Source organism: Buceros rhinoceros, unplaced genomic scaffold (assembly GCF_000710305.1).
Source record: "Buceros rhinoceros silvestris isolate BGI_N320 unplaced genomic scaffold, ASM71030v1 scaffold13273, whole genome shotgun sequence".
NCBI classification, from domain to species: Eukaryota; Metazoa; Chordata; class Aves; order Bucerotiformes; family Bucerotidae; genus Buceros; species Buceros rhinoceros.
Genome location: NW_010405444.1, coordinates 6,355 through 17,623, shown reverse-complemented (window position 1 = coordinate 17,623; position 11,269 = coordinate 6,355). Strand labels below are relative to the sequence as shown.

The 11,269-nt window shown below is 39.0% G+C and overlaps 1 protein-coding gene across 1 annotated transcript; it reads left to right on the top strand.

The window, feature by feature from the left end:
* The first annotated feature begins 1,677 nt into the window (after window positions 1–1,677).
* Window positions 1,678–9,358, top strand: LOC104491338 (sulfotransferase 6B1-like). The gene is made up of 6 exons (XM_010133744.1): window positions 1,678–1,822; window positions 2,633–2,817; window positions 3,891–4,017; window positions 6,400–6,494; window positions 7,275–7,461; window positions 9,240–9,358. Exons 1-6 carry the CDS (start codon window positions 1,678–1,680, stop codon window positions 9,356–9,358), a joined length of 858 nt encoding a protein of 285 aa, XP_010132046.1.
* Window positions 9,359–11,269: the final 1,911 nt, after the last annotated feature.

The following is an 11,269-nucleotide window of genomic DNA, read 5'->3' as shown; positions in this document are numbered from 1 at the left end:
ACTGCATATTTTAAAACAGGTTTTGCATGCAGATTCTTGATGTGAAGACATTGAAGGGCATCACCTGAATATATTGGAGGAGGATTTCAATAGGAATAATGAAGTCACTGGATGTTTGAAGAAAAGAATGTAAAAATGAGTAAATTAATTTGTGGCCATTGAAAGGAAAATTGAAAATATCAAGCATTCCAAAATGTTATGATTCAAACCTGAGCTACTTATTTCACTCTGATGCTTTCACATGCCTTAAGGTCACTTTAAACAAAAGTGGAGCTTTCAGTTGAAAAATATTAATGATGTTTTCCCCAGATTCAAAATTTTTCCAAAAATATATTTCAAAACAGGTAATTAGTTGAGAGCTGCCTCTTTCCGGCAAGCGGCTTTGATTTTGATGAATCCACATATTCTGTAGAAAGAAAGAAAGACATGGACTTGTCGGAGTGGGTCCAGAGAAGAGCCACAGAAATGATCAGAGTGGTGGAGCACCTCTCCTATGAAGAAAGACTGAGAGAGTTGGGTTCTTCAGCCTAGAGAAGAGAAGGCTCCAGGGAGACCTGCTGCAGCCTTCCAGTACTCAAAGGGGTCCTGTAAGAAAGATGGGGACAATCTTTTTAGCAGGGCCTCTTGCGACAGCACAAGTGGTGATGGTTTTAAATTAGAAGAGGGGAGATTTAGAGTAGATACAAGGAAGAAATTTTTTACAGTGAGGTTGGCAGAACAGTGGAAGAGGTTCCTCAGAGAGGTGGTAGAAGCCCCATCCCTGGAAATATTCCAGGTCAAGTTAGACGGGGCTCTGAGCAACCTGCTCTAGTTGCAGATGTCCCTGCTCACTGCAGGGGGGTTGGACTGGATGACCTTTGAAGGTCCGCTCCAAGCCAAAGCATTCTATGATTCTCTGATGATTCTATGATTTAAAAATCTTTAATCACTTCTAGCCATGAAACATGCAGGATTCAAGCCAATGTTAAATATGTATTTTAAATTTGTTATTTTTGTTGTCTGTACTCTTTTTATGGAGACATATGGCAGTTTAAAAAGTGATTGTGTCTTTCAGTGCCTCCGTTTTTACAGTGCCTCAGGCTGAAATTATAAAATGTTCAAAAACTTAGTTCCGTAACCTCACAAAATTCAGACATTTGGAATCAGTTTGTGCTTTTGAAAATTTAGGCTGTTGTATATTCGGTAAAACAAAATCAAAACCATTTCATTCACACAAAATACAACTTACAAACATGAGAAGTATTCTGAGATGTAGCCTTTTCCTTGAAAGCTAAAACAGCTTCCAACAAAGTGTGACTTAGAGAATAGTCTTGCAAAGCATATTTTAAGGCAATATATAATGATAATTCTTGTAATTTTCCACATTTAATGTATTTTTACTATCACCTCATTACTTTATCTGGAGACCTAGTAAATGACAAATGACACGCATTTTTCATGACTCTGCATTTCAGTTATTTGCCAAGTTATCTCTATTATTTCAGTTGCCTTTATCAACTAACTGGAAAAATCAATATCTGACATGACTCCCTGGCATGTAACAAAGTATATAAGCGTGAAGTTTGTATTGCTTGGTCTCAATTTGTCACTTTGAACCATCTGACTTAGAAGTGACTCTTAAATCCTCTTGTCATTTCACCCTTATCTGATTTGCAGAAATCCAAGTCTTAAGCAAACATGTCCATCCCCAGTGAGGCAGAACTCATTCACAGGTTTAAGGGGATTCTCTTTACCACCAGGTCTTCTCCAGAACTTTTAAAATCCTTGGACACTTTTGATGCTAGAGAAGATGATGTCCTTTTGGTTTCTTATCCCAAATCTGGTAAGTTCTTCTTTTAGATATTAATTACAAGAGGTCTCAATTGCTTTCTTCACGTTCTCTGCTTAAACTGCTTGGAAAATGTCTGTAGAAGAAACAGGGGAGGATGTCTTAGTATGTGAACATACTCTTCTGTCAGTAAATGCTCACATTACAAGAAAAAAGGGGTCATTTATCTAAACTTCTATTCTTTAATTGAAAATAATCTCAGGTGTTTTCATAACAGAAAGCAAATAAATATTTATTTCTTGTACACAAAATCTGTACTTTAAGGATTTTCCTGAGGACTTTCTACATTCAATTAATTATGAGCAAGTCAAGAGTTGTATTAAGTAATTTGTAAGGTTATTGGCTGCAGATTTATTCACTTCTTATTTCCTCTCGCCCCGCCTCACTCACACAGAGAAGCACATACCAAAGATGACAGTTAGTACTTTCCAAACATACAGACTAAGTTAGTATAAGGAGAAAAATAAAGCAGGTTTTAAAATTAATAATAAAAATCACATAACCACCTCTCAGCTGACAAGCTATTTGTCTCACGAGATTGTTTCGATACCAATGTAAACAATTCTCACAGAGTTACTTTGCACTTCAGCTACAGCCCTAATTTTACCAGTATTTATACATTTGGAGCCGAGGGGATTATTCAGTTACGTAAAGTTTCTTGAACCTGGGGGATTAGAAATATCACTTGCGCACTAGCAAGCTGTTTTGATATGCAAAATGCACATTCCACATACTTTCTCAGTAACAAATCTTCCTTTTTTTTTTCTTTTTTCTTTTTCTTTTTTTAAAATTACTTTTCTGCAGGCACTCACTGGCTAGCAGGAGTTATAACAAAACTGTACACTACACAGATCACACTAACATCTCCCATTGAATTTGGAGACATATCCAAACTGGAGGAACTGAATAAACTCTCATCAAAGAGAATCATCCCTACACACTTAGACTACAACATGTTACCCCGGAATTTTAAGAATAAAAATTGCAAGGTAAGGAAAAAAAGATATAAAAGCAGTAAGTTATGTCGTCTATTAGGAATCTATTTTGTCTTGTTCTTTAATGATTTTCAAACGAGTTACAGTTTCCAGAAATGGTTTGCTGTACCAAATTTCTCCCTGAATTTAGGAGACACAAATCTGGCCAGCAGTCAAAGGCAGTGTGAGCAGAGACTTGGGCTCGGGACTGGGTTCTGCTCCTGCCCCACTGCTCACACAGGGTACCGTTTGCATACCAGGCACCACAAAAATATACACCATCAAAATCTTTAAACTAGAAATAAATTGTTAGGGATAGGGGGGGTGGGGGAGGAGGTGCTCTCGTGGCTCCATTTCCCACTGGCTGGAACACTTGCTTAGAAAATAGTCATCTTGGGTACTTACAGGCTGTTCTGGGGGTGAAGATACTCTGCTCCTCCTATTGAAGCTTTGTGAAGACTCTATAAAGTAGATATTGGGGAAATAGTTCAGAGTCGAAATGAGGGAGGTGGATTCTGATCACAGTTTTGGGTTCTTCCCATGCTAACGTGGGACGTCTTTAAAAGATCAGCTCTGGGCCTCAGATTTTACATTGGAAGTTCAAAATTTCAAAATTACTTGTATCCAGACTTTTAGGACAAGACTAATTTGAATGAAAGCCCAAAATTAATGTTTTGCAGCTGTCCTGTGAATATTAATTCATAAATAAAGTTCTGTGAATAATTAATTAGTAAATAATGTAAAAATCAGTTAGAAAAATAAATTACTAACATATTATTAGTATGATATGTTAGATTTATGAGATAGTATACTGACTCATGAGTCACAATAAAACATTTCATAAAACATTAACATTACCCAGCTGCAGGAGTCACGCCTCTGTTCACATGGAATTGTTTACTAACCACTGCTGACTCTTGCCTGAGAAGGGACAAATATATTTCTATCTTAATGGCATGGTCACCAATGGAGGGATCTAAAGGAAAGGATTTTGGTGCTGCAAACTGCTTGTGAAATGCTACATTTATGCACAGAGCTCCTCTAAAATAAAGGAATGGTATTAATCACCACATCATCTTCATTTACAGATGATCTACATCAGCAGAAATCCAAAAGATACTGCAGTTTCCATGTACCACTACTACAGAGATAATCCAAACCTTCCCACTGTCGACACCTGGACTGCTTTCTTTGACTTGTTCCTGAAAGGAGACGGTAAAGGATAAATGCTATGTTTTCTGCTTGCAGTTTACATTCGCTTATTATGCAGAGAAAGAGTTAACAAATGTGAACTGTGTAAAAACTTACTGAACTCCTTATTCATACGGCTTTAGTTGGGTTTTTCTCTCAGGATAAATTCTGATGCTAAACTAAACAAAAGCAGGTAATAGGATGGTACCTTCAGCCCTGTAAGGTGACATTTGATAAGCAGCTGCATTCTTTCAGCACAACTGGCCTTTGCAAGTTTTTCCAGTTATTTGACATATCTGTTAAAAAACATATTCTCACAGACAAGTTACTGATATAATTTTTCCCACAAACACCCTGAAACCCCTGACAATTTGTTGATTCTGATGCAGATTTGCCTGTGTTAAAACATTTCCGACCTTGTCTTGTGAACACAGCAACAGCCTGCTTCCCACCAAGAGTCCCTGTTTAATCTGAGATAGAGGAGGTATACATATACAGCAGACGAAAGGGCAGCTGGGCTCACGGCAGCAAGCAGGCTGGCGGGGCAGGAGCTCTGTTTGGAGGTAATCAGGCAGGTCTGCGTGGCTCACTGCCAGGCTGAAATACAGGCAGTGGGGTACCTGAGGAGATCACCCCCAGGCTGCACTGAGAGATATTCTTGCAGGCGTAATGCCTTCTCCAGTCTTGAAGACAGCCTTCAAAGGGAGTCTAGATGCTTTCGTAAAGCCCTGCTGCACACACTCTGCCTCATGTGTTGACTTAGTAGAGGGGTCCAAAGACCAAGGACAAGAGTGAGATTTTTATGAGTGGCGGTGGTGGCATGGAAGCTGACAACAGGACCATATTTCAGTCAGCCACTCCCATTTTTAGTGTTTTATTACGCCTTTCAGGACTTGTGTTCCTGCTATAACCGCAGTGACGATAACGGCAACAACGGAAAACTTGAGAACTTTGAAAGAAAAGTGTCGTTGCAGTCAGCATTGGCTTACATCAGCTCCAGAAGTCAATTTGACTACTGGCTTGTGTGGGCTTTGGTTCACGTCTTGTGCTCTTAGTTCAGAGCAGCCCTAAGGCTCGTGCTTCAGTCATTTGCAGGATCTTGGCTTGTTGAGTATCAACTCTGAATGTACAATAGTGAAAAAAAGAAAAATAAAAATTTAAAAGCGTGTACCATTTATCTGTAAATTAGTAGCCACTGTCTATTTTCTGTGTGCTTATGCATGGCATATTCTATTGTTGGTTAGAATAGAAATTTATGTAACAGGTGATACTGAGAGAGCGTTTGTCATTTTTGCTCCTAATAGAAACACGAATGTTGTCATGCTTCATTCAGATCCTGTAGTATTCTTTCAGAGTTAATCTCAGTTCAGAACAAGGGTGGGGACAAACGAAGACCTGGAGCCCCCAAGGCTGTATGTTATACCCCTGAAGCCAACAGGGCTATTCTATGCTATTGTTGGCTGTATCCCCAGTGCTGCTGACCAGGAGAGCCAGGTTTAATTGAACATCGTGGAGCATGCATGCCCTGCAGTTAGACAGTGCTTTCTGTGCAGGAGACAGCTACAGACTGGAGCATTCAGCAAAATACTTAATTACATCTCAAGGTTTGCAACTAAAATGATGCTCATTACAATATTATACTTTCCTGGTAGTGGTTATAAAGCAAAGTAACTTCTGGAGAATGCTGGCTGTGATTGCTCTGCCCAAGCCTCTTCTCATCACCCTACAGGAGTCTTTCAACTCAGCTTCCAATGCAGTCCATCTTGTCTCTCAACCAGAGGGGAGAGAATTCTGTTTTTTAAAAGAAAGATGAAATTTAGCTCTCCTCCCATGGCTCACCAAAAGGAGCAGTCAGACAAAGCAAGTACTATGAGTCAGCTGTAAACCCATAAGTTCTCTATGTTGTTGGCTGAATGTTGTGATTGCGTAAAAACATCTTTACATAATTGTTCTTTGACTTTTAAAAGTAATACAGATTCCTCTCTGCTGGGACAAAATAGAGCTAACATTATGCTCCACTAACAGACTCCTTATTTCATTTCCTAGTGAATTGATCATATTTCTAACTCTGACCACAGACTTGAAGACATTTGCTGAGATACTCAGATCTTGTTAGGCCAGTACATTTTCTTTCACTACTGGCCTTTACTTAGAATTGCAGCCTGTTTCCACTACAGAACTGTGTCTCAGAACTGTATCTGCATATCCAATACAAAACCAAGTTCCATCAAGAATGGTAACCTCTTTGAACTGTAAGTTTCAGTCACTTCCAAAGAGAATTTAATGCACTTTAGAGGAATACAGGGCACATGCTAAGAAATAATTTCCTCAAAGGTGTGAAATAAAGTCAGAGTTACTTATGAATAAAGTTTATATGAATCTCTTTTACACGGGTTTTCTTTTCAGTTGTCTGCGGATCCTGGTTTGATCATTTCCTAAGTTGGGAAGAACACATAAATGACAAAAACATCCTGTTTTTGTTCTATGAAGACATGAAGAAGGCAAGTGTGCTCCCTGCTCTTATTTTTTTCTGCATTACTTATAATTAACATCAATAAAATATCAAAAGACCAAACTATAATGAAAAAGGAGAAAAGGAAAATTGGAATGTATGTCTTTGGGCATATTTTGTATTTGCATAGAACTTTGTATTAGTGAGCTCATTCTGACTGCACAAGTTGTATAAATATCAAATTCTGTGAGAGTTTCACTTCGTAGTTGCAGGAGCGGGACACACATGACATTATTTTCCCAGGCTATGGAAAGAATTTTAAGTTCCTCATTCTGGGACCTGCTATGCCTGACATTTCAGGTAAAATTTTCAAAAACAACAGAAACATTCATGGTCTACAGGACTTGTGCTCCCAATAAAGAAGAAAATAAGAGGCTAGGGAGGTAGGAAAAAAGTTTTTATAAAATGAACTTACAACTCAGAAAATTCAAATACCAACATACATTAGCATTTAGAGAATGAATTTTTGGGTGAATTGAAAACACTCTCTAGTGTCTCCATTAAAATAGTTTTGTTCATTTTTTTGAAAAAAAAAAGAAAAAATCCACCGCAAGGAATATAAACAAGACGTTTTGGATCCTGGGTCACTTGTGGGATCTCCAGGTACTATACCCGTCATCTTCACAGTCTAATTACACGTTTAGCTTTGCCTGAAAGCAAATATATGTGTGATAAAATTTTTTTCTAATAAAAAGGATCATTTTTATAGCAACTTAAAGTTTGATAATCAGCTCAGAAATATAAATGCTTTATTTTTCTTGTACCTCAGGATCTCCCTAAGATTGTAAAGGATATAAGTCTGTTCCTGGGTTTAAAAGTCAGTGACACTGATATCCAAGACATCTGCAAGAAGTCCTCTTTCTCAGAGATGAAAATGAACACAGAAAAGGAAAACAGTGATCCCAGTCACACCGTTTGTGCACTGACATCCAACAGGAAGCTGATTTTCCGAAAAGGTAAGTTCCCTGGGCCAGGCTTAAAGCAGGAGAAGGAGTAGAAATGCAATGACGCTTTGGGTCAGCCCCAGGAAGCAGTGACAGGACTTTCCAATACGGAGCTATATATAAGTTCTCTGGTTGCAGTAGCAAGCTTATAGTAAAGAAAGAAGCACGCAGGAGTCTGAACAACAGTCTGACTAATATTGCTCCATGGGGGCTTTTGAGCTGAAAGGAAAGGTTCACAAAGTATTACTCTTTATCTATCTTTTTTTATCTAAAAGTTGACCACCTCAGTCTTTTACAACATGTTCCCTTGATACCACCTGCAAAGGTCACTTGGTTTACTGGAATGAGAAAGAGCGAGACACATTCTTGCCGAAGGAGACTGCCTTTATCCTCTGTACCACCTCTTATCTCATTGAAGTGCACCTGAAAAGGGAATATGCTGACAATGACAACAATGAAGAAAATGGATGACTCAATCACTTGATGGCCTCAGAGGTAGCCTTCAAACCTTGGCCAAGCTGGAATCCAGAACAAAACCTTCAACACTGCTTAGCTCAGATGTGACTTTAAAATACCTATAGGAGCTGTTTTCCTGCTCCTGATGTTTCAGAAGCTTCCTTGGGTTTGGATAATAAGTAAATCAAAACCATCATGTTTAGATGGATTCTGGTTATTTTTAATCAGTTAATCTTCAAACAATAATGGACAGTTTAAGAGTTGTTTCAATACATAGAGAAAGAGTACATTTCTCTAAATCAGAATGTTTTTACCAATTAGTTGAAGCAATTGCCAAAATACTATCCGACGGTTAAAAAACCCACAAAAACCTTAGATATGCTTTCCTAAGTCATTTAATTTTGACAAAGCTATGTTGAAAAATTTGAAAAATCACAAAAAGTTCCACTTCCAACTATTTCCTAGGCATACCACTGGGTTTTCAGCCAGTTCACAGGATGTTTATATGTGTAATTCTACAGGCTCCCTTTTCTTGTCCTGGCTATCTGGAATGCTGGTCTAGTCAGCAGTTTTGGGATGCAGAATAGAATATGCATGAGGGGAAACTATAAACATTGTCTCATTAAAATATGTCAGTATAAAAAACAATTTCCCGTTTGCCCAGATTGGGTAACTGTTGAAACACGAGTGTGCATGGACACCCAGAAGTAGTTAACCACTCACTCAAGTAGTGGGACATCTCATCCCTGGAGACTGGGTGTGAGTGTGCCGCTGGGATTCATCTATCAGTCAGGTCACTCCGGGCTCCTTCCTCATGAAACTTTAGTCAAAGGAGAGATACACCTGTTTTGTGGCACCATTCATTTGATTAGATTTAGATGTTGAGTAGGATGGGATGAATTTCAAGCAGAAAGTTTCAACCATTTCCCTCTACTGACTGTGAAAGAGCCCAGGCAGAGACATTTCACTGCATACATCTCAGGTGCCTCTCTGCTGAGATGACCAAGAGCTCTAATTCCAATTGGAAACTTGCTGCTCTTCATGTACCACTTAGTGTTGTTGGCACTAACCAAGTTTGAAGCTGAGGGTTTAACACCCTTTATAGATGACGATTCAGCTGCTTCCATCAGTCTCACCAGACCAATAAAACAATTACCCAACTACTGCACTCATGATCATGACCTACTGCAGAGACTACGGTTAATAATGATTTAAAGACTATAGATAATAATTAGTGCTAACTGCAACTTTAACAAAGCAGGGCTGCCTTTAAATAATCTTCTGCACTATATACTGCTAGTCTCACCGTTCTTTTTCTGCCCCTGCTCTCCTAGGTGCTGTTGGTGATTGGAAGAACCATTTCACTCCAAAACAGAATCGAAGATTCGAGGAGATGTTTAATGAGAAAATGAAACTCAGCAAAATGGCAAAAAGTCTCACCTATGAATTTTGACTCCACATGAAGAACACTACCCAGTTATCAACAAACTCAGCGCAATTGATGGGAAATTCTGAGTGGGGGCTCCTACTCAATTTACAATCCTCCCGACAGAAAGGATTGTAAACATGAGATTTTGAGGACAGGAAAATCCTGACACAATGCCAGAGCTGAACTCAGTTTTCAGTGGGTAGCTGTATATGGTTTTACAGAATCAGGTGTCAGACCCATTTGTCTACAACCAAATCTACTTTATCATTTATTTATTTTTTGCTCTAGGGGGATACAAATGGACTTCTTGCATCTGATTTAGGAATTTTACATAAGAATTTAAGAAAAAAACAAAACCCCCAAACTGTAAGAATCCAAATATACAAAAAGACTAAAACCACATCATAACAAAGCTTTGACCAAAGATTTGACCCCAGACTTGCTTCCTCCGTGTTCTATCACAATTTGGAAAGCCCCTATCTTACTGGACTTTGTTATTGATACTGAAGTTGAAAATGGCAGTTGCACATTTGAAGATCTGAAGTAAAGTTTGTTTATAAAAAGTTCTTGTTTTGTTTTGTTTTACAATATGTAGTTCTTTGATGTAACTTATTTCTGGGTTAGGTGCTGCATAGTGTTTGTGTTTAAAATGCAACTGATATAAATCCATGTAAATTTCTGCACCATATGTTGGGGAATTACAAACTTTGGGGAATTATACACAGTCCTGAACCGGCTGAAGGGATAGAATTAGAACGTAAGGTAGCAAGCGTTTTGCCAGCTGGCTGACATCGAGCATTGCATTTCGGAGTCAAATGGACTTTGAAAATAAAGTTCCTCTCAGTAACACTTTTGTACTCATTTGGCACTTTTAATCCCCAAATACAGGCTTTACACAGTGCAGCCACACCTGAGGGGAGAGTGCAGCAGCTGGCTGCCAGTAATAGCCCAAGAAAGCAAGCAGCTTCTGCTAATAAAATTACAGAGCAGCAGGTCCAGCAGCCCAGTGCAGCTGTGGACAGCACAGTAAAACCTGCCTATGTCAGAGGGCCAGAAAGCCAGGCTGGGCACTGTTACTGAAGGACGAGGCTATGTGATGGTAGCTACTGGCAACCAGGGTCTTTCAGCAGTTTCTACACCTACCATTTCTCATCCTCTTCTTTTGCTCTTCCCATTGTGCTGCTGCTCCTCCTCCCCTTCCTATGACTTTGGCAGAGGGATTCAAAATGAATTTTTCAACGAATTGTCAATCTGGCTCCACAAGTAATTTTGGCAGGTCGTGGAGATGTTAAAAATTTTTCAAAGCTTCTGTGGTAAGATGTGGTAACAATGTCTCTTCCCGTCTCTGTTCTTTCTTTTTTTCTGTGGCAGTTAAGACTTCCGGGGAGAGAGAAATTTCAGCCCTACAAAATATAAAACTATGGGTCCAAAATGTACCTAGACCTTAGCAATACTAGGTTTGGAAGAACAAAGCCCTATGCAACGTCTATTACATGTAAACAGTCACAATACTGCTTTCCTATTCGGCTAATCTATTCCACCTTCCTGAGTAATGGCTTTTCTTGAGATTGATTTAATTGGAGAGGACAGCATTAAACATTTATGCCATCAGAGATGGGACACGAGGCTTCCACCTGCTCTCGTGGAAGTTAGCCTGCTTTGTTTGCTACCCAGGATTACCTGGCCTTTGGCGCGAATGAAAAAGACAGTAAGAGCATTTGGAAAGTCAGAACTCCTGTAAGAGGAACACAGAATTCCACGACTTGCTTCAAGGACCTTTGCCCTGAAAACATCATACAACTATGTTTTAAAGTAGGTCTCAAAGAAGAAAAGGCGCTTAGGTAAACAACCTATCTACCTGACTTTAAGTCACATTAGTTCTGATACAAAGAAAGTTTGATGCCTAAAGCAGTTTCTTGGGGGAAATGAGTGGTG